The 22,194-nt window shown below is 32.0% G+C and overlaps 7 protein-coding genes across 14 annotated transcripts; 4 read left to right on the forward strand and 3 right to left on the reverse strand.

Annotated features, from left to right (window-relative positions):
* Positions 1-646: 646 nt before the first annotated feature.
* On the reverse strand, positions 647-1,517 carry LOC128881345 (6-pyruvoyl tetrahydrobiopterin synthase). Its single transcript, XM_054132297.1, has 3 exons — positions 1,131-1,517; positions 989-1,068; positions 647-933 (listed from the first exon to the last, which is right to left on the reverse strand). Exons 1-3 carry the CDS (start codon positions 1,193-1,195, stop codon positions 647-649), a joined length of 432 nt encoding a protein of 143 aa, XP_053988272.1. The 5' UTR covers positions 1,196-1,517.
* A 573-nt stretch (positions 1,518-2,090) lies between these two features.
* LOC128881358 (ejaculatory bulb-specific protein 3-like) lies at positions 2,091-5,909 on the forward strand. Its single transcript, XM_054132323.1, has 3 exons — positions 2,091-2,563; positions 3,833-5,437; positions 5,542-5,909. The coding sequence occupies exons 1-2, from the start codon at positions 2,401-2,403 to the stop codon at positions 3,982-3,984; spliced, it is 315 nt and encodes a 104-aa protein (XP_053988298.1). The 5' UTR covers positions 2,091-2,400; the 3' UTR covers positions 3,985-5,437; positions 5,542-5,909.
* A 162-nt stretch (positions 5,910-6,071) lies between these two features.
* On the forward strand, positions 6,072-7,783 carry LOC128881352 (ejaculatory bulb-specific protein 3-like). Its single transcript, XM_054132310.1, has 2 exons — positions 6,072-6,403; positions 7,301-7,783. The coding sequence occupies exons 1-2, from the start codon at positions 6,220-6,222 to the stop codon at positions 7,489-7,491; spliced, it is 375 nt and encodes a 124-aa protein (XP_053988285.1). The 5' UTR covers positions 6,072-6,219; the 3' UTR covers positions 7,492-7,783.
* Positions 7,741-9,926, reverse strand: LOC128881328 (cyclin-dependent kinase 10). The gene is made up of 6 exons (XM_054132274.1): positions 9,733-9,926; positions 9,296-9,450; positions 8,605-9,205; positions 8,249-8,545; positions 8,019-8,152; positions 7,741-7,939 (listed from the first exon to the last, which is right to left on the reverse strand). The coding sequence occupies exons 1-6, from the start codon at positions 9,740-9,742 to the stop codon at positions 7,904-7,906; spliced, it is 1,233 nt and encodes a 410-aa protein (XP_053988249.1). The 5' UTR covers positions 9,743-9,926; the 3' UTR covers positions 7,741-7,903.
* Positions 9,927-10,183: 257 nt separating this feature from the next.
* Positions 10,184-13,449, forward strand: LOC128881313 (BTB/POZ domain-containing protein 9). Of its 2 annotated transcripts, XM_054132262.1 has the most exons (11): positions 10,184-10,369; positions 10,469-10,983; positions 11,060-11,212; positions 11,280-11,469; positions 11,596-11,851; positions 11,912-12,044; positions 12,125-12,262; positions 12,342-12,472; positions 12,535-12,663; positions 12,744-12,933; positions 13,032-13,449. In XM_054132262.1, the coding sequence occupies exons 2-11, from the start codon at positions 10,669-10,671 to the stop codon at positions 13,230-13,232; spliced, it is 1,836 nt and encodes a 611-aa protein (XP_053988237.1). In that variant the 5' UTR covers positions 10,184-10,369; positions 10,469-10,668; the 3' UTR covers positions 13,233-13,449. The 2 variants fall into 2 exon arrangements, with proteins under 2 accessions (XP_053988237.1, XP_053988231.1); XM_054132256.1 differs by having other exon boundaries at positions 10,184-10,983.
* Positions 13,450-14,057: 608 nt separating this feature from the next.
* On the forward strand, positions 14,058-17,703 carry LOC128876108 (ankyrin repeat domain-containing protein 13C). 5 transcript variants are annotated; one of them, XR_008456954.1, is made up of 10 exons: positions 14,058-14,824; positions 14,901-14,942; positions 15,019-15,123; positions 15,196-15,327; positions 15,416-15,627; positions 15,786-15,917; positions 16,010-16,171; positions 16,234-16,434; positions 16,538-16,634; positions 16,715-17,703. XR_008456954.1 is itself a non-coding variant. In XM_054122236.1 (10 exons), the coding sequence occupies exons 1-10, from the start codon at positions 14,707-14,709 to the stop codon at positions 16,728-16,730; spliced, it is 1,194 nt and encodes a 397-aa protein (XP_053978211.1). In that variant the 5' UTR covers positions 14,058-14,706; the 3' UTR covers positions 16,731-17,703. The 5 variants fall into 5 exon arrangements, 4 of the variants coding, with proteins under 4 accessions (XP_053978211.1, XP_053978202.1, XP_053978193.1 ...); XM_054122236.1 differs by having other exon boundaries at positions 16,561-16,634; XM_054122218.1 differs by having other exon boundaries at positions 14,059-14,366; positions 14,502-14,824; positions 16,234-16,634.
* Positions 17,704-18,302: 599 nt separating this feature from the next.
* LOC128876133 (GTP-binding protein Rheb homolog) lies at positions 18,303-22,175 on the reverse strand. Of its 3 annotated transcripts, none has more exons than XM_054122268.1 (6): positions 22,042-22,175; positions 20,732-20,850; positions 20,570-20,641; positions 18,967-19,174; positions 18,744-18,873; positions 18,303-18,671 (listed from the first exon to the last, which is right to left on the reverse strand). In XM_054122268.1, exons 2-6 carry the CDS (start codon positions 20,778-20,780, stop codon positions 18,582-18,584), a joined length of 549 nt encoding a protein of 182 aa, XP_053978243.1. In that variant the 5' UTR covers positions 20,781-20,850; positions 22,042-22,175; the 3' UTR covers positions 18,303-18,581. The 3 variants fall into 3 exon arrangements, with proteins under 3 accessions (XP_053978243.1, XP_053978226.1, XP_053978235.1); XM_054122251.1 differs by having other exon boundaries at positions 21,717-22,160; XM_054122260.1 differs by lacking the exon at positions 22,042-22,175 and adding an exon at positions 21,192-21,458.
* Between the last annotated feature and the right edge of the window lie 19 nt (positions 22,176-22,194).

Here is a 22,194-nt window from a genome sequence, read left to right on the forward strand (position 1 = left end):
AATATGTATGATTAAGAAGTGAAGTAGGTTATGTTTAAATGTGCAATATTAAAATAAAGTATAGAAACATTTATTCTCTTAACAGATGTGATGAAATGTTGTTGGAATATTTCAGTACTGGAAAAAAAGATTAAATGCAATATTGAATTGGAATAATTTCACTGCAATTACATATTATCTAACTCGATAAAATTAGAGGTTTATTATATTTGTTACTGCATTTACATCCATATAATTTATCCGGTAATGTTAAACAATAGAAGGTTATTCTTTTTTTCATGATAAACTTTAATAGATACAATTTTATATAAGTACATAATTTATGCAACATATTTATATACATTTTATATGTGTTTATTATAAACATATTTTAATACATTTATGTATTCTTATCTCTGAAAAATGTATCTTCTTTGTGTATAAGAGAATTGCATTGTTAAAAGAAGATTTTTGAATTTAATTATTAAAAAAATACAATACTTATAACAGCATATATATATATATATATATATATATATATATATAGGTATACACCATTGTATTTATACCTATGTAACTGATTGTTAGATTAAGATATTAAATATATTTATGTACAAAAAGAATAAACAATATTTCTTTGTCATTTTGTGCTTTGAGATTTTGCAAACTAAGTTTCCTTCTCTCCTCTATAAATGACAATATTTCTATCAGTTTCATAAATTTTAACCTCATACAAAATATCTGGATTAGACATAAAACTTCTAAGTTCATTAAAAATGTAGATAGCCAAATTTTCTGTAGTTGAAACAACATTTTTGAAATAAGGTACATCCTTATCCAAATTCTTATGGTCTAACTGATCCATCAATACTTTCTTCATGTATAATTTTAAATCTGTTAAATTCATGACCATACCTGTTATAGAATCCACAGGTCCACGTACAGTAACTTCAACTAAAATGGAATTGCAATTAGAATTTATAAATTTTAATAAATTAATAATAGTTACTTGTATAATTATGACCATGACCCCAGTAGTTGTTACATTTTCCATATATATTTTTATTTTCTTCCTCAGTTAAATTGTTACTACAAAAAATATATATATATTATTAAAAAATTCCTTTTTAATTAATAAACTAATGTCGTACTTGTGTAAACGATGACAGCTAGATATTGCCTCCTTTCTAGTTAAGTAAGCAATCGGTCGTGCCATTGTTTGTTATAGATCGAAAATATTAGTTGTATGTACTATTAGTAATGTTAGTTGCAAACTGTTCAGAAGACGTAAAACGAATGCGTATATAATAAATGCAGAGTAAAAGGTAAAAATTGGTCAAGGATAAAAGTGATGGTGAACATTTTTTTGCAAAGGCAAATATTTTTTCATAATTTTTTTGTATATGCGACGTAAGCTAAGTTAACGAGAATTCGAATAAGACAAGAATACGTAAACAGAAACGTTTTATCTGTCAAAGTAAATGATAAAAATAGATAAGAACGTATAACCACAGACAAGGCATACAATAGATTGGAATACACCAGAGCATGGTGGAGCCAAATACTCTTTAGTGATGTTGCACTAGGAATAACGTCCACTTTACCGACCGGTAGTCGATTAATCGACTTTTTGTCCCCAACGCTCACCGACCGGTAACTGCTATGGTAACTATCAAGTATTTGTTACTTTGAATTGAGATACAAGTTGCTTTGCTCTGTAAGCTCTCGTATTTTTATACAATTCCCGGTGCCAGGGAAGATCTGCTGCCGAGCGGCCGGTGATAAGGACATAGGATGTTGACCTGCTACCGGTCGGTAAAGTGTTAATTAAAATCCTAGATCAGCGCGGAGAATTGAAATTTAAATAATTATAATCTAGTTATGTCAACAAAATAAAACGATCTAATTGTATCTATTTCAATTATAATGCGAGCCTGGGACCAGAGATGGGCAAAACCCTAGGCTTCGAATAAATCTGAAGTTTGCTGATGTGTTTGTCTCGTTTCCTTCTTTGGAAAATTTTCAAAAGAGGAAACAAGACAAACATAGCAGCGAACTTCAGATTTATTCGAAACCTAGGGTTTTGCCCATCACTGCCTGGGACATAATGAGAATGCAGTGTGTCGAGTATTTTTCAAGAAAGTCATTTGTAAAAGCGTACATCAATGAAGAGAAAATGGATTTCATCACTGTCTTTCGACAATTGCTTCCCGCGAACGATTAAGAAAGTGAAATTTACAAAATTATAGTATAATGTCTATTAACAGTTAACAGTTGCCCTCAGAGAGGGGAGAAAATATAAAGACAAGTTCCGAAACATGAAATAGCCAGTTTTACTCCGACAAGACAAAACTGACGATTCATTCGAAGAATATATACACGAGTTAATAACTCGACGATTTTTTAATATTTCCATTAAACATGCGTGTGTTAATTGTTTTTGTTTTAACTGTATTTGTATTCGTAGCTTCTGTCGACGCACAGGACATTTCGAATCTCCTGATGGATAGAAATTACGTGCAAAAGCAAATCAATTGTATTTTGAATCGAGGCCATTGCGATCTCATAGGGAGAAAAATTAAAGGTGAGATCTAAAATACTATATATATTCCATAGCGACTTTTTAACAAATTGGAATTTAAAAAATCATAAATAATGGATAGTTTGTATCGATATAAATGTGGTATTATTTCATTGATATTTAACATAATTAATGTGTACTAATTTTCCACCCATGGATCCAAAAATCTCAGTATGAAGAACACTCTAATCATTCTAGAAAATGATTCAAAAATTGACACCTAACTAATCGTTAGGTGTATGACTCCTTCAATTAACATCTTCCGTATCGCAAGATGACCCTGATTGACACAGACAGAATCTACAGGGTGTCCCAAAAATGTTGTAACACCTTGAAAGGGGTGGTTTGGGAGGTGATTTGAAACAACTTTTTCCTTAGCGAAAATGTTGTCCGAGGCTTTGTTGAGGAGATATCAACGGAAAACACTGACCAATCAGAGCGTGAGCATGCCGGTGGAGCGCTCGCAGTAACGTATGAGCGCAGCCGCCTAGCGCGTAGCCACGCCTACTGCAGGCGCTCCAACGGTATACGCGCGCTCTGATTGGTCGGGGTTTTCTGTTAATATCTCCTCAACGAAGCCTCGGACATAATTTTTGTTAAGGAAAAAGTTGTTTCAAATCAGCTCCCGAACCACCTCGTTCAATGACCTCCAACATTTTTGGGACACCCTGTATAACGCATGGCTGTCTTACCAGCACAGCTTGAAATACCTTTTATTTTAACATTTTCTTCATTATTTTTAACTGTCTTAAAAATGTATACAGTGGGTGTAGAAAGTATTCGTACACCGATCAATTTCCCAAATAACTTTTCTGTGAAATTGTAGTTTCTTAACTTCCATTAGAAGAAAACGGATGTTTCAGACTTGAATTTTAGGTAACCGATTGCGTACAATGACGAAAGATAAGTAAACAAAGTGGACGGGTATTTCGAAGAACGAAACATCTGACGATTGTGTATGCAACACGTAACGAAGTGTGTAAACATTGTATGCAACACATAGCAAACAGAATAAATGATTATTTTTAAAGAAATGTATATTTTTACGTAAAAGTTTGTAATAAACGTAAATTTTGTATGCAATACATAGCGGACATGATAGGAATAATAAGAAATATTTTTTTATATTTCATCATTTTATGTTATCTCCTGTCGAGTGAGAAATCCTTTACACGAATCAATATTTTCTTTCTCCTGCGCTGATTAGATGAAACATATGTAAATGTGAAAACGCTTATAAAAATGTTAACTAAATCCTTTGAATTTTTGCAGGACTGTTACCGGAAGCGTTGAATAACAATTGCCGACGCTGTACATACCGACAGATGGAACACGCGCGAACGTTGGTCGGATTCATGAAACGAAATTATCCCCGTGAATGGCATTCAATTGTCGGATCCTACGGTGCGATGCAGCATGCTTAGACGTAATAATTGAAAAGTACGACGAAATAACAATAATCGACGTAGCTGATCACTTCAAGCTGATGTACTTGAATAAATAGTTTAGAGCCTTAACGGATTAACTCATATGAATCAAACGCTAAATAAAATGATTACAAATTGTAGTAATCTCTAATTTATTTAAATTGTTACATTTTAAATGATGTATGAATACTTCTTTGAGCGCTTCAGGTGTCCTTCTAAAAAATTCCTTATTTATTCATTAATCTGTAATAGATTAAGCATAATTATTATTAAATGACATAGTAACGACTCGATAGAAGTCGATACGTAGTATGTAGAAGTGTATGTATGAAATTTTCTTCGACTCTAATTAAGAATCTATTTACATAGTACGAAGGTTAAGGGATAAGATAGAAAGTTTTGATCCTACCAGTCGGCTTTTCGCAATATGGTAGAATGATGAAGTGGGTTGAAACCGAGATACGGTGCGCATGCTAATTAGTATGATGATTCTAATGTCGAAACGAATGTACATAGTATAAGTAACGTACTCTATAAGTTTTTTTTATTATTAATTATTAGGAAATTCAACGAAGCAACCAGAGAATTCATGACGCGCGTTAATAAGGAAGAATAATTGTTGCTTAATAGTAAAACTGACTTTCCTGTTATACATCACATTGTTCTTATATAAATGTTATATTAAAGAACAATACTGCGTATGGGCACATAAGAATTCGTTTAACTTTATACCAAGTATTCGAATATTGATCAAACTTCCGACCAAACAATACGCAACCGGAAACATTACTTATATAATTTCTTCCTGAACATATTACCGACTGATGTAGATTGTAAGACCGCCAAATACAGCTTTAACGTCGCATTGTCACTAATGATAATCCTTGAACAGATATGCAAAGTAAATTCGCGATGATCTTTGTCTGAACACGACAGAATAATGAAGAATGATCTCTTCATTATTCTCGAGAGCACGTTATTCGTGTTATACTGTTTCTATCGTACTTGTACTTAATATGCAAGACCATTATTGGTGGTCAGCGAAATGCAAGGTTGTGCTTCGATTTTCACGGAAACATTTTGCTTTCATATTAGATGCGTTTCAAGCGCACGCATAATTCTACGTGCACACAAGGAAAATGAACAGAAGTTCGTCGAGTATTAATTTCTGCTTAAACGAACAAAACGAACACGAAGATTTTCAGGTCACGGATACAATCGAGCACGCGTCAGCAAAATTTTTGCGAGAACCAAAGTAAACTATTTAGCGTGTTTTGATTTTCTCAGCCTTATGGGACAACAAAACGTAATATACTAAACCATTACTCTTTAATTATAGATTCAAGATTTATTTTAATTCGATAAATATTAATGTTCAAATGGGCGATTTTCAAATAAATGAAATCGAGTTCGTTGGAATTGACGTCAGACACTCCGCGAAATGTTCATTGTAAGAATATCTTGACTTTATTATGTTTTTCTTGCGATTAGATGACGAATCGCTCACAATTGATCGAATAATTACATAAATGTCAATGTTTTCAGGTATCGAAGATAAGTCCACGAACGAGTTTATTGATAATCTAAAGTAGCATTCTTAGCATTAAAGCGAAGAGATGACAGTGACTTTTAAACTAATCAAGAGAACCGTAGGACAACAGCGAATATTGTTTCCTTATAGGATACTTTCTAGTAAAATAGTTCCCCACTTATATTAGAAATTGTTTATCGAACGACATTTTCACGGAAAACGCTGATGTATATATAACGACGGCGAAGAAGAAAGTTTCGTTCGGTGGCTTCGATACAACCAGTCGTACGAATCGGTTGTATCGTTTGTTATGTTATGTTAATAATGATATAAAAACTTGTTAAATCGAACAGAACTTTACAAATGTACGTGATTATGTGCGTGCTGTTTGTTTATTAATTTCTAGCTAAATCCGCAGCTACTGTCAATGATTCACGACGGTGCGTGAGAAATACTCGATTGACGCGTTTATCCACTCCCTCCAAAGTCCTCCGCGTCCTGCTATATAATTTGGTAGCTCGTTCGCGAAGACCATTTTACTTTCCGCGGCCGAAGGGTAGCTGTCCAAGAGGATACTCTTCTTGAACTCGTTGTTCCGTACTACAAAATTATTACATGGAATAATTCGTACGTCTGAAACTAACAAAAGTGTCATCTGTAATTTTCTTGATTAAACGACATTCCATAATCATAATAGCAACATGAAAGCTTCTCTTTTGCTGTTCGCGTTGGTCGTAATCGCTTCTGTAACGGCCGACACATATCCTACTAAATACGACGACATCGACATAGACAGGATACTCCAGAACGGTCGCGTCCTTACCAATTACATCAAGTGTCTGCTGGACGAAGGCCCGTGCACCAACGAAGGTCGCGAATTAAAAAGTAAGTATAATGTCAGACAATCTGAATAATAATCAATTGAACAGAGTAATCTGAAATTAAAAAAATATATATATTTTTAAAAATATTTTAAAAAATATATTTAAAAGAAAAAGGGAAACCAATTACGTCAGTTTAGCGAATACCGCTCGTAGTTGAAGACAAGGTCAGACAGAACCCAGAGTAATCTGAAATTAAAAAAATATATGTATATATATTTTTGCTACTGGAACGATTGGAATTAAAAATATATTTAAAAGAAAAAAGGGGAACCAATTACGTCAGTTTAGCGAATACCGCTCGTAGTTGAAGACAAGGTCAGACAGGACCCCTATTCGCATAATACATTTTCCTTATTTCGACATGTTCCAATTTCTCTACAAGATGTATGCTCTTTAATAACGGAAGATCGTGTATGGACGTCGATTCGCTTGTCGGGTCTAGCAAACCCAAATTTATTCGAGTTCGTGACTAGAAGTGACGCTGGTTTCGTTTGGAAATTTCAACGTGCATCCGTTGCGATGATTACGACAGAGTTCACCTCACTCTCCCGCTCTGTATTACATAAGTTGCTTTGAACTTTCTCGTTTGGAGTGCATCGAACTCCCTTAAACAACGTCCAAGTTGTTATTACACGTGCTTAAAGTATTATTACATCGTACAACGAAATAATAATAATAATAATTATACAGAAATTTCTATTTTTTTACGTATTCTTATATAAATTCTTTTCATGTATTTCTTTTTTTTTTATCTATAAAAATTGAAATAACAACGAAATACAGGTTCTTAATTAACGCGATTCTCGATATATTTCAGCTACCTCGTTAATTTTAAACACTCGTTGCTTGCAATTCAACTATCGAAACTTTCTAATCATGCAATTATATCTGATTTCAGAAACATTACCTGATGCTTTATCCACAGATTGTAGTAAGTGCAATGATAAACAAAAAGTCACTGCAGAGAAGGTAATAAATCACCTCAGAAATAAGAGACCGAATGATTGGGAACGACTTACCGCGAAATATGACCCAAATGGCAATTACAAAAAACGTTTTGAAGCCGCTCTAACTACCACGGAGAGTTAATCCTTGAAACATAGGATTACGACATCATTTATGTAATAAAAACAAATCAAAAGGAATAATTTGTTCACCACTTTAGCGAACTACAATAAAATGTACACATTATCGACGGAACATGAGATTCATGAAAGGTTTCACATATTTAAATCAACATATTTGATCATACTCTTGTATTACTTCGCGCACTTATACTGTTAAGTTCTTTCACGAATGGATGTATTCCTAAACAAGAAACAAACTGATTTTGTAACATTGTTTTAAATGTTTGGTAATAAAGTTCATTTATTCAAAAGTCTTTATGAATAATATCGTACATCCTAAATGAGAGGGATAAATTACATTGAATCTTTTTATAACTGAGGATCGAAAGTGTTTGGATTACGTTCGAAGTTATGAATGTGATTGTAGTTCGAATTCATTCAACTCGTCTCTTCTTAACAAGTGACCCAAGCTAGAAACAAAAAAATTTAGTTCTGTTTCAATATATTCATATTTTTATAAATGTAAACGAAAAATATATGAATACTTACAAGATCCGAAATTGCGGGTAAGTTATTTGTCTGATCCGTGACACTTGCCTCTGGTTCTCTAGTCTCTTTTGGTGGAGCAGCCTTTTTCATATTTCTATGTTGTGGAAATGTGGGCATAAGCTTAGGATCGCATGCTGCAAATATAAGATCAATTATAAGATAATAATTTTAATGATCTGTTGTCAATAAATCAAAGGATCACGGAATAAATATAATCTTATATCACTCACGCAGTGGAGCCTCTTTAAAATAACTGCTTTGTAAACATTCTTCAGCTGTAGCTCTCTTTTTTGGATCATACATGAATAAGAAATTTAATAATCTTAAACCTGCAGCACTTAACCATGGAAACCTTTGTTTCAAATTGTTGTATGGTTGTTGTTTCAATGTGAAGTTTTGTAATGCGGGAAGGGTATTAAATTCGGGCCAAATTGCTTCGCTTGGTGTACCCAATAAGTCAACAATTAGTTCTAGCTGTGCAATTTCTGATCGTCCAGGTAATAAAGGACGATGTCCGAGTAACTCTCCTAAACCAATATATTACATTTAGTATTTTAATAGTACATCAAAATAAAAAATACCATACCTAAAATGCAGCCAGCAGCCCACATATCAACAGAAGTTGTTTGAGTCTTTGCTTGTAACAATAATTCTGGTGCTCTATACCACAATGTTACTACCCTAGGTGTCATTGGTTTTAAAGGCAAACCAAACCATCTAGCTAATCCAAAATCAGCAATTTTCACACATCCTTTGTCTGTCATAAGAAGATTCGAAACTTTTAAATCTCTGTGTACAATAAAATTATGATGCAAGTAGCGTAAACCCTTTAACACTTGTAAAACAATGCATTTGACTTGGCTTTCTGAAAATGGAGCTTGCATATTGTCTAATAAACTTGCTAAATCTTGTTCACAATATTCCATAGCAAGAAATATGCTTTCTAGGCTTCTTCCTACTACCACTTCCCTTAAATGTACAATATTCTCATGACGACAAGATAATAAAACAGATATTTCTCTGAGTCCACTGACTGGAAGACCATCCTTCTCATGTTCCATCCGAACTTTTTTCAATGCTACAACTTTGTCATTTTTAGTATCTCTTGCTCTATAGACAATTCCATATGTGCCTTCTCCTATACGGTTTAATTTTTCAAACTCTGATACAAATCTGCATTTACCTAACTGTTAAAAAAGAAAATCATGTAACTAACATTATCATTTATATTATAATAAATATAATCACAATCATAAAAGAAATGATCAAATCATTACAATATCTTGCTCAGGTATTTCCATTGGTTTGCCAGTCAAAAAAGATGTTAATACTCCTCTTCTTGTTATTGGTGCTGATGGATCAGGACCCGTTTCAGATGCAGCCTTCTTATCAGTATCATTATTTTCTACTGATTTCTTTTCTAAAGTTTCATCTGAAACAGTATATAAATTACCAATAAATCATCCATAATTTATCAAAAATATCATGCTCGTTAATCTATGTACATGTAAAAAGTTACATAAAATATAAGTGGTTCATTTATATTAGTGAAAGTACGACTGTTCTTTAAATTGTTAAAACTGTAGACAAATACGTTTGATTTAATATATAAATATTGCATACTTTCAAAGAAAATGTACAATAAACAACAAAATTGAACTTAACCTATATGGTTAGTATTCATGTTACAATTATTAATGAAACGAAGTCATACCTTTCGTCATTGTGACTTATTTTTTTTTTTCAAGAAAGTATTTTCAAAACTATATTTATTCTCTTCCTCAGCATTCGTGTTTGAAACCAATAGAGATACGAAATTAATCGATTATCTACAAACACTCGTCCGGACGCTTTTCATTGATCCTTTCTGTAATTTTCAAGCATCATCAAGCATTCGTTTATGTTCGTTTACACTAGAGGACCTCTAGTTTTCAGCATTGAAAATGCAAAAGAGAAGTATAACGTCAATCACCAAGAAACCTAAAGTCACTAAAAGCGTATATTTTATTGTTTACTTGAATTAAGTAATGTATTTCTTTCTTCGTTTAAATAATATCTTATGCTTTGTACTTGTTATATTTTTATAATAAAATTTCTCTTGTTCTTTGGCTTACGTTCCTCTTGGTTGGCAATTCGTTTGCCCTTCTTCAGTTTCGTAAATCCATGATATTTATATTATGATGATTATATGTTGACGATAAAAGTTGATGCGAAATTTATCGAACTTGAAATAATACACCTCTAAGGTGGGAACATCCTTATTTTTATATTTACGTTAATCCTCTTGGGATTTATTTAACTCTTAATAAGTTGATCTTATTAAAGAATAGTGAAAGCCAAGTGTGGAATGTGTAAGTGAAATCGTAGAACGATATAAAGATGTGAATGATAGTTCAGAGTGAAGTTTAAACATTGAAACCTTTTTTTATTTACTATCCAATAATTGATAGGGATTTATGGAACCGGTGTTTTCTCATTTGTGAATAAATAAACATTGAAGAACAAACAGTCTCGAATGTAATAAAATCCATAAAAAAAAATGTCATTGTACGTCGACAAAGTGTCGTATTCGTCGAAAGAAAAGTAATTATAGAAGAAAGACAATTGAAAAAACATTGTGAGAGAACAATACAATCACAACATAACAAAAATGAGTTCTCATCATCGGTTAAATCCACCTTCCGGTGATATAGAACATATTGGTTACCTTTCCGAAAATATTGGAGCTCTCTATCTCTCAGATGATTATTCAGATATAACTTTGATTGTCGGTGGTCAAAGATTCAATGGTCACAAGATCATATTAGCAGCTCGTAGCCAATACTTTAGAGCTCTTCTCTTCGGAGGATTGAAGGAATCTACACAATGTGAAATTGAATTAAAGGATGCTAATTCAACTGCTTTTAAAGTTTTACTTGAATACATATATACAGGACGTATGTCTCTAACAGACAGACGTGAAGAGGTATGCTTCAATCAAACACAAAATATTTCTTATAATTTTAATGTTGCATTGTTTAATAGACTACTTTTATTTTTAGGTGGTTTTAGATATTCTTGGATTAGCACATCTTTATGGGTTTTCAGAATTGGAAACCTCTATATCAGATTATCTCAGAGAAATATTGAATATAAAAAATATCTGCCTCATATTTGATGCAGCTTTACTTTATCAACTAGAATTTCTTACCAGGGTATGAGCATGATGTCAAAATGACATCTAAAAGAATGTTTGAACATAGAGGAATTAATCTATTCTAGGTTTGTCATGAGTACATGGACAAACATGCGTGCGAAGTGATACAACATGAGAACTTTTTACAATTAAGCACTGGAGCTTTGAATGAGCTAATATCGAGAGATTCCTTCTATGCACCAGAGGTTAATATCTTTCTGGCTGTACGAGCATGGGTAAATGCAAATCCTGATGCTGATAGCAAAAGTGTTTTAGGTAGGTAAATGGAAAAGAATAACATGAAAAAGAAATAAAGTAATCACTTAATTAAGTATATTAAGATTACTTTTTGAGAAAATATATCATGGTAATATAATAAAATTAATATAATTAATTCTGTAGATAAGGTACGATTAAGCTTAGTTCCTATTACGGATCTTTTGAATATTGTTCGAGTGTCTGGGTTAGTTACTCCTGAAGCAATCTTAGATGCAATAGCTGCAAAGACGCAAATACGGGATTCGGATCTTAATTACCGCGGTCGACTATTTATCGATGAAAATGTTGCTCATCCTATACATGGTGCTCAAGTTCTACAAGGTGAAATGCGCAGTCACCTTTTAGATGGAGATACAAACAATTACGATATGGAAAGAGGGTAAATTAATGAATTTATTTATCAAGTTATTCGTTTAAATAAAATTATTTTCTTTATCAGGTATACCAGACACACGATCACGGAGTCTCAAGAACATGGTATTTTGATCAAATTGGGAACTCAGTGCATCATTAATCACGTAAAGATGTTACTCTGGGATAAAGATATGCGATCGTATTCTTACTACTTAGAGGTAAATTGTCAAAAGAAAAAAAGCCATACACTCAATATTTGTATCTAATAATCATTGTTTTAATTAATATATTTTAATAGGTGTCCATGGATCAAAAAGATTGGGTACGAGTTATCGATCACACAGAATACTTTTGTCGCAGTTGGCAGTATTTATACTTTGAGCCAAGAGTAGTTCTTTATATTCGTATTGTTGGCACGAATAATACTGTAAACAAGGTAACATAATGAAATTTTGATCGAAGATACTTTCGACCTTTCCTTTAATGTTTATTCTCAATAACATTTATTTTCAAAGGTTTTCCATGTCGTAAGTTTTGAAGCTTATTATACAAATCACACGGAGAAACTTTGCAATGGTTTTGTCGTTCCATCACGGAATATTGCTACCATGGATCGTAGCGCCACCGTTACAGAAGGAGTTTGTAGGTACGTAGATGGTTAATTGAATTTTATACTTTTCTTATAAAAAATTATGTTTTTAAATTTAGATCTCGAAATGCTCTATTAAATGGCGACACATCGAATTATGATTGGGATAGCGGATACACATGCCATCAACTTGGTTCTGGTTCCATTTTAGTACAACTTGGACAACCGTATATTATAGATTCCATGCGGTATCCAATTTAATTATCACATTTATTGTATTTATACAGTTCAAAGAAAGTTTTCTGATCATTGTTTATTTATTTTTTAGGTTATTACTTTGGGATTGTGATGATCGTACATATTCTTACTACATAGAAGTGTCTGGTAATTCTTGGAATTGGGTTCTAGTTGCTGATAAAACCAGAGAAGCTTGTCGTTCTTGGCAAACAATACATTTTTCACCACCTCGTCCCGTCGTTTTTATACGTATTGTTGGAACACATAACACCGCGAATGAGGTTACTATTTATAAATACTACACAATATACATATGGCACTTCATAATTTTAAATGTGTCTTGCATAGATCTACAAGCCTCAAACATTTCATTTTTTAGGTGTTTCACTGTGTTCATTTTGAATGTCCCGCTCAAATCAATGATAAAATTGTATCTAAATCTCCAGTTCACAGAGGAAAACAATCAATACCCAATGATTCTGTGCTTTCATTGGTATCTCCGCCTCCAGAAACCGCTACAGAAGCAGTAAACAGTGATCAGGAGGAAACAAATTCTGGTTATCACAATGTTTTCTCATAATTGTTTTCATTTTCTTAATTTGTTTAGGACAAATCATTGCGAAAATTCACTCGATACTTTTACAATTATATGTTAAGTACAAAACTTTTATTTTCCAATGTTAACTTTCTGTGTTAAAACCTTGCATGTTTGTATAATATTGGATAAGTTATGATTGTAAAAATAGCTGTAAAATACATTTTTCGATTAAAGTACATATTTAATTTGGTAAACCTGACCGTGGTCTATTTCTTTAGTAGTAGTATACTATACTAGAAACCAAAAAAACGTAAAAACTGTCATTGTGATAAATTAATTAAAAGTAAACAATTCCAGTGGCGTCATCTGTGGCAAAACGCCCAAGTTACGCTATTAACTAAAGAATTGATCATTATTGCTGAAATAACTATTCATAAAAATCATAAATTTGATATATTAACTAATATATTGTAGTGTTATAAAATATAAAGCAAATAATCGTTTGAATTATGAAAATAATGAATAATTGATTAAAGGTATTAGTGGCGCCATCTTACAAAAACGGTAGAAACCATTTTCACTACAAGCTTGGGCGTTTTCCCACCGATGTCGCCACCGATTATTTCGAATTATTAAAAGATATATAAGAGATTATTTTCCCTATTACTTTAATATATTGTTTAAATATTTATCAGCGTCGAATGTTCAAATAGACGTTCTAACGTGTTTCTAGTCCATCAAACACTCCTAGCCAGTAATATCATCCAATGAGATTTTTTCGCAATCACGTGGTATTATTTACATGCAGTCTTCTTTGAATTGAACGCAGTGTAGATACATGTCATATTATACAGACGTTACACACATATGTAACAAATGCCATAGCGTGTGGTTGTGTGGTATACAACTTTATACATACAACTAGTGCGGTGCAATACGTTTGTATAATGTAAGATAAATGGTATTGAAATAAATTGTAAATTGTTAAGAAACATTTACGAATATATATACCTATGCTTTGATCCTTGGTAAAAGAAATATTGAATGTAAAAGATAACGGAGTGACCAACTAGTTCAATTAAAAGAACAACCACCTAGCACGAATACGAACAGTACGACACGATTAAAAACAATAGAGATAGAACTAACAACACTAGCAGAAACAACAATAATAACGTAAAAAGAATTTTATTACAGTGTAAAAGCCTTTTCCTGTGGCTTGGAAAAACATGCGAAATTGCAAATTATCTAAATTTAAATTGCAATAATATTCTTTAGAATATAAGAAATGTTCATTTATGTTTCCAACAGTTAGAAGTGGATCATTAAACAGTGAGCTTTTGCTCATAAGTAGCTCACATGTAATGAGAGTCTTAGCATGACTATTCGATGTAGCATGCCGCTTTTTGGAAATGGAATACAAGATAATTACTATTGTATCAAAAGGGATTCAATCAGATAAAGAAAGGGATCAGTGCCATTGCTGCTATAATTTCCCCAGCAAGGGTAAATTGCCATGGCAGAGAACTCAGACATTGAAAAATATCCTTTACACAAGTGCATATTTCAAGGGGATGTTAAAACTTTAAGTTCTTTAATCAGAACCTACAATATTGCTGAAAAAGATAAACAAGGTTAATAGTTACATTAGTTTTGGACTTGTACATAAAAAATATGCTTATTAATGATAAATTTAATTCTCCTCTCTAGGAAACACACCATTACATTTGGCTGTTATGTTAGGAAGGAAAGGTAATAGGCTATATTCAAAATATTTAATGTACATTTATAAAGGAAGAAATATTTTAATCTTGAAATAATTTTTCAGAATCAGTCCAATTGTTACTTGCACATGGCGCACCTGTAAAAGTAAAGAATTTGGCTGGATGGAGTCCACTCGCGGAGGCAATCAGTTATGGAGATAGACAAACCAGTCTGTAGAAATAATTTCTGGTTATTTAGAAACAAAGAAATAACATTGTCATTAATCTTATATCTTTCACAGTATCATCATTGGTGCGAAAACTAAAACAGCAGGCTAGAGAACAAATGGAAGAAAGAAGACCAAATTTAGTTGCAACATTGCGACAGATGGGTGATTTCTACATGGAATTAAAATGGGACTTTCAAAGTTGGGGTAACTTTCATTGATAGTATTCTTAAACTATTTTGATAGCTTGTTCATAACAATAATTTATAAGTTTCTTTGTAATTGATTTTTTTAGTGCCACTTGTTTCTCGTGTACTTCCTTCTGATGTTTGTAAGATACACAAAAGTGGAGCATCCATTAGAATGGATACTACTTTGGTAGATTTTAACGATATGAGATGGGAAAGAGGTGACATATCCTTCATTTTTAATGGTGACCAAAAACCAAGCAAGTCATTAACAGTACTTGACAACAGAGCTAAACTTTTTCAAAGAGTGAGATATGAGGTCTATTTACTTCAATATTTCTTCCTTTTATTATTGGTATCTGATAATTACAATTAATGCATTTGCTACCATACCTTAATAGTGGTAGCAAATGCTTTAAGTTGTTTTCATTATCATTTACAGCTATAAGTTTATCACCTTTTCTTCATTTTTGATAGGAAACGGAATTGGAAATAGAAGATGAAGTTGATATTCTTATGTCAAGCGATATCATGGCAGCACAAATGTCAACAAAAGGTATTACATTTTCGAGAGCTCAGACAGGCTGGATATTTCGTGAAGACAAAAGGGTAATGTGCAACCATTGTTATATTTTGCTTGTAATTCTTCCACCTTTTTTTTTTTTATATTTCTTGAGATTTATGTCAAATGTTTAATAAAGGAAATGGTAGGACCTTTCCACGCCGATTTTTATCAAATCAACGGAATGGTTTTGGAAAGTAGAAAACGACGGGAACATTTAAGCGAAGAAGATCTGCAAAAGAATAAAGCTATTATGGAATCTTTAACGAAAGGAAATTCCCAAGGATTTGCAAACGGCGAGGTACGGAAAGCAGCAGAAGAATCTTGTCTTAGCTTTTGTATACTGATTTTTCAACGTTTTAGCCTCATATTAGAAGAGCTTCTCTAAATCCACCACCAGAATCAAACATTACTTGGGAGGAATATATCATGGCTCCACCAGGAGCATGTCCACTTTTAGGGAGAAATCTTGTTTATAAGGAGAGCAGTAAATCATTTAAAGCAACAGTCGCCATGAGTCCGGATTTTCCATTGACAGTTGATATGCTACTCAATGTTTTGGAAGTAATTGCGCCATTCAAGCACTTTAGCAAATTGAGACAGTTTGTCCTTATGAAATTGCCACCTGGATTTCCCGTAAAAATTGATATACCTATTTTACCAACAGTGACAACGAAAATCACTTTTCAGGAATTTGCATTTCGCAATGATATAGATCCACAATTATTTCAAATACCATCAGACTATTTTGAGGATCCTATGAGGTAAGTTCCAGAAACTTCTATAATGTTCATTCGTAATCTTCTGCTTCTTTCTCTACCATTCGGTTTATTTTCTTTTTTAGATTTCCAGATTTATGACAACTTCACATTTCAAAAACAACACAAGTCAATTATGAAATTAAGAAGAAGTCCGTTTTCCCATTGCAAAAGTATTCTGCATCTGAGTTTACTTGGACATATTGCTGCCAGAATGGCCTCTCGAAAAGTTGCACAGTATTCTTTGAAGAGAGATTACTCTAAGTTTGAGTACTAAGAGTAACAAATATTTGTGTTGACGAGAGTCCAGAGTAAGTTTGAAAAGTGGTATACTGTATTTACAAAATTGTATGCTAAATCCTAAAAAAGAAAGCAACCTAATAAGTCTATGCACGTGAAGATACACGCTCTATTCTGCTCACACAGAACATCCGCGAAGTATTCCTCCTTTCCACGATTTTGATAAAACTGCAGGTTTGTTGAAAGGGCAAAGATAAGGAATACGTATGAAAACTCCGTTTTAGAAAAACTGGACAAATACATATCTTTTATTACTCGACAAACCTGCAAAATTGGTTGCAAATCGAGAAAAGGCACTTCTAGATATTCTCTGTTAGTTCATGAAGGGTTACAATGCTGTGCACCTTGCTTTACCTCGACGAGCTTCAGTTTCAAGCTTTCCTTTTTTTTGCATTTAGCAATTACCATTTGAAAAGTATTTTATTCGCGAGACAGAAATACTCGCAGTATTTATTTATAAACAAAGAAAGATCTTTGTCTCTTTCAAAGAGGTTACCTTCAATTAATAGAAAGTGTGAGAGGTGTTTGTTACAAATAAATTTTTTTTGAAAATAATAACCAAATGGTGCCTCCTGTTGTACTTCATCATTGCGTACCGTCATTACAAATATGGTCCTTAAAACGTAGCGAAACAATCGATTAAGATCGTCTTTACTTTAAGCGTATCATTCTACATACACCTTACGTTTCGCTAGCTAATCTAGAATTGTGATACTTATATGTATGTGTGTGTTTAGTACAAAACTTTTTAAATAAAAATTATAGCAAAGCATAATCTCGTGTGTATTATTCTAAAGCATTAAATATTTTGGCTTAATTTTTCTTCATATATGTAGATATAATGTTTATACTGATTCATTATTCAACATTTATGACCAATGCAATTTGACTTATAGTCTGTTTTGTTCACCGTGTTTGGCGACTTTGGTTATTAGTATGGTTCATATGGTTGTGTTTGTTTCCCTCGATTCGGCTAGGGTCGGTTCAATTCGGCACTGCCAGGCACTGTTCACATTGTTTTGCTTAGCACGGCGCAAGTTCAGCATCTAACCATACCTAACCTAACTACCACAGCGCATGCGTTAATGCATGTTACATATAAAAAAAAAAACTTTTACTATAAAGACAAAACTTTTGATATTCATGTCTCTGTATTTTATAATTAGAAACTATATTGTGGTCTTGCGTTTATTGAAATGAATAATTTTATTACAGATATAATTATATTTTATTTCAGCATTTTTGAAAAAAAAAACAAATATCAAAATTTGCAGTTACATAAGATAAATTGGAATTAATTATTGTTTCGTTCTTATTGCTGACAAATATTTACTAAAATATTGATTATACACATGCATATAAAAAAACTAAACATCATCGAAATCAATTATCTTTTTCTCTTTTTGTTACATAATGGTTACAAAAGCAAATGATAAAAATAGTCATTATCATGTATATTCTGAAATAGATAATATTTATAATATTTTCAACTTATATAGCAAGAAGAGATATAATTGTTTTACATTCACCATTTTATATTTTTAATATTATTACATTTAATTTGTTTTCGGACGTGTATTGATATAATGCCAAATTCGCCATTCGGTTTTATACATTTGCATTGTATCAAATTATATTTCCAGCTAATGTAGCTTAGGAAATAATACAGTTCGATTTTTCTTGTACATTTCCATCAGCTTTTTCAATCTCGATCAATAAAGTATGAAAAATATCTGCAACAGACTGAAACAAACGAGCAATTTATATTAGAATCGTAAAAAATTATTAAACGTACTGAACACGAAGTAAGTGTACCTCATTTTGTTTTGCACTAGTTTCTAAGAAAGCTGCGTGCCATGAATCTGCTAGTTGCTTGCCCTGTTCTGTTGTTATCATTCGGTCTACATATAAATCCGTTTTATTTCCTACTAATACAATTGGAACACTGAAATACATAAAGATACTATATACATTATACACACAATTTATTAAATATATCATAGTCAAATTAAAAAAAACTGAACAATAGATATCATACTGGACTTTTCCTGTAATATCCAGTAGCTTGTCATAAATAATTTGTACAACTTCAAAACTCTTTGCGCTGGTTATACTATACACGAGGACATAACCATGGATGTCCATCGAATACTGTGTAGGAAATATACTATATTCATCTTGACCTGCTGTATCTACCAACTTAACTTCATAATCTTGACTATTTACTCGTGTACTTTTTGTAAATGCTGAAAAAAATCAATTGCATCAGAAAATAGGCAAAATTGAAATTAGTAGAACCCTCATCTTTTAACTATTACAGAAACTTTCTCTAAACTTGAAAGATTTTTAAATAATTTTTGTTTTGAGAACCATATAACTTAATTTGTAAGTACTAAATTTCCACAAAGAGCATTAATATACTGTTCTCTTAATATTTTAATTAAAAGAAATTATACACGAGGGAAAGCATAACAATAAAATGTAGGATACTACCACATTAATTGCATTCAATTACAATCACATCATAACAAAAAATACCTCAGCTTCATATAGAACACGAGTACTAGTGGTTAAAATCATGCATATTGCTAACAATGCATACATGCTGAAGTGAAAACAGTTTGTATAATTTGTTAATAGTAACTTTTGGAAAAACTACAAGCTTGAGATAATTTGAATTAATCCAAACGATTAAAATAGTTTTTACAATTAACTGTTCCTTTTACATAAAGAAAGAAATTAATAGAAAAATGTTGGTTTAAAAAAATATAATTACAGGTATTTCCGAAATGTTCCCTACTTTTATACATGAGTATACATTATATTCAATTATGGTACAAGAGAACAGATTAATACTACAGTACACTCTCGTATCTTATATTAATTTCTACTATAACATGAAATAAAAGAAAAACAAAGTATTGCGAAACAATAGAAATGTGTAACGATGGAAATAACAAGCGGGGAAAACTGGGAGTTTCCGCTTCGTAACAGTTTCTTAACTTCAAGACGTTATGGAATTTTAATACATAAAATAACACATTTGACATTATCAGACAAAGTAATTCTAACTGTAGTTTTATAGAAATACAACTATTGAAACTTTTTTTTTGCTTATAACTTCAAAGACATCATTTATTTCACAATGAATAACATTTGTTAGAGTAAGAAGGATTTTTGATTATTTCATAACTGCTTTTATTTACTATAAAATCATAAATTAAAATAGTACCGTCAACTTCTTCTGTAAAGGAAATTTTGAATAACAAAGAAAATTAATTCTATTATATATTATTAACATGGACAAACTTGTAACGAATATCAAGTATGTTTTCAATTTTTGATTTTTGATTTTTGTTACTCAAATTATATGATGTCTTATATTCATTACAAATCAAATTTCTTTTGAACCAGAAATAAAATTACTTTAATTATCTTTAATTTTTATTTTTGGTTCAAGAACTTTCGTATTCATTGGATATAGTACATCTTATAAAATACCTGTCCATTAAATAATAAATTTTCATGAATCTATTGCTTGTTTACAGCATGAATTATGAACAGAATGTGCAGAAAATACTACTAACAGTGTCATTAGAAATCTTTGAAGTAGCGTGTAAGACGATACAGGTACTTCTTACTATTTTCTATAGTAGGGTCATATGAATCCACAAATTGTCCCTCGACGAACTGTATGCTCAGTGATGACTTGCCTATTAAAATTAACGAAACACATGATAGATATGAACATTATGTGAAAATTCATTTATTTATCAAACAGATTAATCGTCATATTTCATTACCTACGGATCTGTAACCCATAATAGCTATTTTCCTCTGTTTTGCTGGCATCTTTTAGCATTTATGAACACAAAGGCAGCAATGATATTCCATAAAGGCTGGTGCATACTCTGGTTAAGACCTAAAACAAAATCAGAATTTAAATATAAGAAATTATGTAGTTCTATTAATAACTGTATAGACTTAATGATATCGACTGCTGATGCAACTACATAAATGCCACATAAAAAAAATATTATGTAGTTCTATGTTTACTTTTAATAATGTGATAATTCTAGATCAGAATTGTTTTGTTTATAATGCCCTTGCTTTGATTTACTACTATAACAAAACATATTCAATCATAGTGTTCTCTCTTCTCCATTATACACTGACGAATTTATTAAAATCTTAATAAAAACATTGAAAACAATGCAAAATACATATTACGATAAAACTAAAGATTACACGAATGATACATACTTGACACTTTGCATTCATTTGCTTGATGACTACAAAGTATGATTACATCACAAGTGTTTTGCACAAATAAATAACTACGACATTTTTAAACACATGAGGTTATCATTGGTATATTTTGGTATATTTATTGGTGTAATGCTTTCAGTTTCGTAAATTACGACGTTAGGGATACGATATACAGAAAAATCATAGGTACGATATACGATGATAATTCGCTGTATTTTTTCAAAGAAAAGATGCACAGAAAATCGTTAAGTTAAGTAGAAAAAACAAAAGTATGCGTGAGAACGTATATAACTACACGTAAACACATGCACGTATAGAGATGTATGTACATACACGTTCTCGCACGTCAGCATATAATTCGTATGTACGATCAAAATAAATTATTATTTACTCGCATTTAAGGTAACGTTACGACGATCATCGATTTTTACAACGACAAAAAAATCGTACATCTTATAACAATTCGTAACATCCATCGAACTACGCATTGTTTATTACACACGCACATGCACTACTCACCGAATGTGATAAGGTGCATTAGGTGCGTCTCATATTCATCGACATATCGACTCGTGCTGCACGTCAAATATTTCGCTAATTGAACGTTACTATTTAAACAACACACTTCTAATTAATTCTGATCACTGCTAACAGAAAATAGAACGGCCCCTTTCTCATCCAACGACTTGTTAACTAATTATTACTATTTTACACGGGAATGCAATTTTCCTAAGAATAAGAGAGGAAATTTGGAAGCACACGACATATTACGCACTTCGAATGTCACGTACAAAGAGCTTCGCACTTCGTTTAACGTTAATTAATATTAATTATCGCGACGCACCGTGTGAATCTTACGAGTATTTCAACGAAAAAGTATCCTCGCTACGCTCTCCCACTTATCGGGATTGAACTTGCTGAAAAATGTATAACAATGTGAGATTTCGCGAGCGCTTTGCTAACGGATGTGCCGATCGGACGCGCCATCTGCTCGAAT

This window comes from Hylaeus volcanicus, chromosome 1 (genome assembly GCF_026283585.1).
Source record: "Hylaeus volcanicus isolate JK05 chromosome 1, UHH_iyHylVolc1.0_haploid, whole genome shotgun sequence".
Classification (NCBI taxonomy): Eukaryota; Metazoa; Arthropoda; class Insecta; order Hymenoptera; family Colletidae; genus Hylaeus; species Hylaeus volcanicus.

What these genes read in the sequence shown, in the direction of transcription:
- LOC128876108 (XM_054122211.1), top strand. Translation starts at nt 14,707, where the DNA reads ATGGCAGAGAACTCAGACATTGAAAAATATCCTTTACACAAGTGCATA. An exon ending in TTCAAAGAGTGAGATATGAG is followed by an intron (nt 15,628 to 15,785) that starts GTCTATTTACTT and finishes CATTTTTGATAG; the next exon opens with GAAACGGAATTGGAAATAGA. An exon ending in TATTTCGTGAAGACAAAAGG is followed by an intron (nt 15,918 to 16,009) that starts GTAATGTGCAAC and finishes TGTTTAATAAAG; the next exon opens with GAAATGGTAGGACCTTTCCA.
- LOC128881352 (XM_054132310.1), top strand. Translation starts at nt 6,220, where the DNA reads ATGAAAGCTTCTCTTTTGCTGTTCGCGTTGGTCGTAATCGCTTCTGTA. An exon ending in CGAAGGTCGCGAATTAAAAA is followed by an intron (nt 6,404 to 7,300) that starts GTAAGTATAATG and finishes ATCTGATTTCAG; the next exon opens with AAACATTACCTGATGCTTTA.
- LOC128881345 (XM_054132297.1), bottom strand. Translation starts at nt 1,195, where the DNA reads ATGGCACGACCGATTGCTTACTTAACTAGAAAGGAGGCAATATCTAGC. An exon ending in AGCTGTCATCGTTTACACAA is followed by an intron (nt 1,069 to 1,130) that starts GTACGACATTAG and finishes TATTTTTTGTAG; the next exon opens with TAACAATTTAACTGAGGAAG. An exon ending in TCATGGTCATAATTATACAA is followed by an intron (nt 934 to 988) that starts GTAACTATTATT and finishes ATTCCATTTTAG; the next exon opens with TTGAAGTTACTGTACGTGGA.
- LOC128881313 (XM_054132256.1), top strand. Translation starts at nt 10,669, where the DNA reads ATGAGTTCTCATCATCGGTTAAATCCACCTTCCGGTGATATAGAACAT. An exon ending in AATTACGATATGGAAAGAGG is followed by an intron (nt 11,852 to 11,911) that starts GTAAATTAATGA and finishes TTTCTTTATCAG; the next exon opens with GTATACCAGACACACGATCA. An exon ending in CGAATAATACTGTAAACAAG is followed by an intron (nt 12,263 to 12,341) that starts GTAACATAATGA and finishes TTATTTTCAAAG; the next exon opens with GTTTTCCATGTCGTAAGTTT.
- LOC128876133 (XM_054122268.1), bottom strand. Translation starts at nt 20,780, where the DNA reads ATGCCAGCAAAACAGAGGAAAATAGCTATTATGGGTTACAGATCCGTA. An exon ending in TATGGGTTACAGATCCGTAG is followed by an intron (nt 20,642 to 20,731) that starts GTAATGAAATAT and finishes TAATTTTAATAG; the next exon opens with GCAAGTCATCACTGAGCATA. An exon ending in TGACCCTACTATAGAAAATA is followed by an intron (nt 19,175 to 20,569) that starts GTAAGAAGTACC and finishes GATTTTTTTCAG; the next exon opens with CATTTACAAAAAGTACACGA.
- LOC128881328 (XM_054132274.1), bottom strand. An exon ending in TTTTAAAGAGGCTCCACTGC is followed by an intron (nt 8,153 to 8,248) that starts GTGAGTGATATA and finishes TTATATTTGCAG; the next exon opens with CATGCGATCCTAAGCTTATG. An exon ending in TACCCGCAATTTCGGATCTT is followed by an intron (nt 7,940 to 8,018) that starts GTAAGTATTCAT and finishes TTTTGTTTCTAG; the next exon opens with CTTGGGTCACTTGTTAAGAA.
- LOC128881358 (XM_054132323.1), top strand. Translation starts at nt 2,401, where the DNA reads ATGCGTGTGTTAATTGTTTTTGTTTTAACTGTATTTGTATTCGTAGCT. An exon ending in CATAGGGAGAAAAATTAAAG is followed by an intron (nt 2,564 to 3,832) that starts GTGAGATCTAAA and finishes GAATTTTTGCAG; the next exon opens with GACTGTTACCGGAAGCGTTG.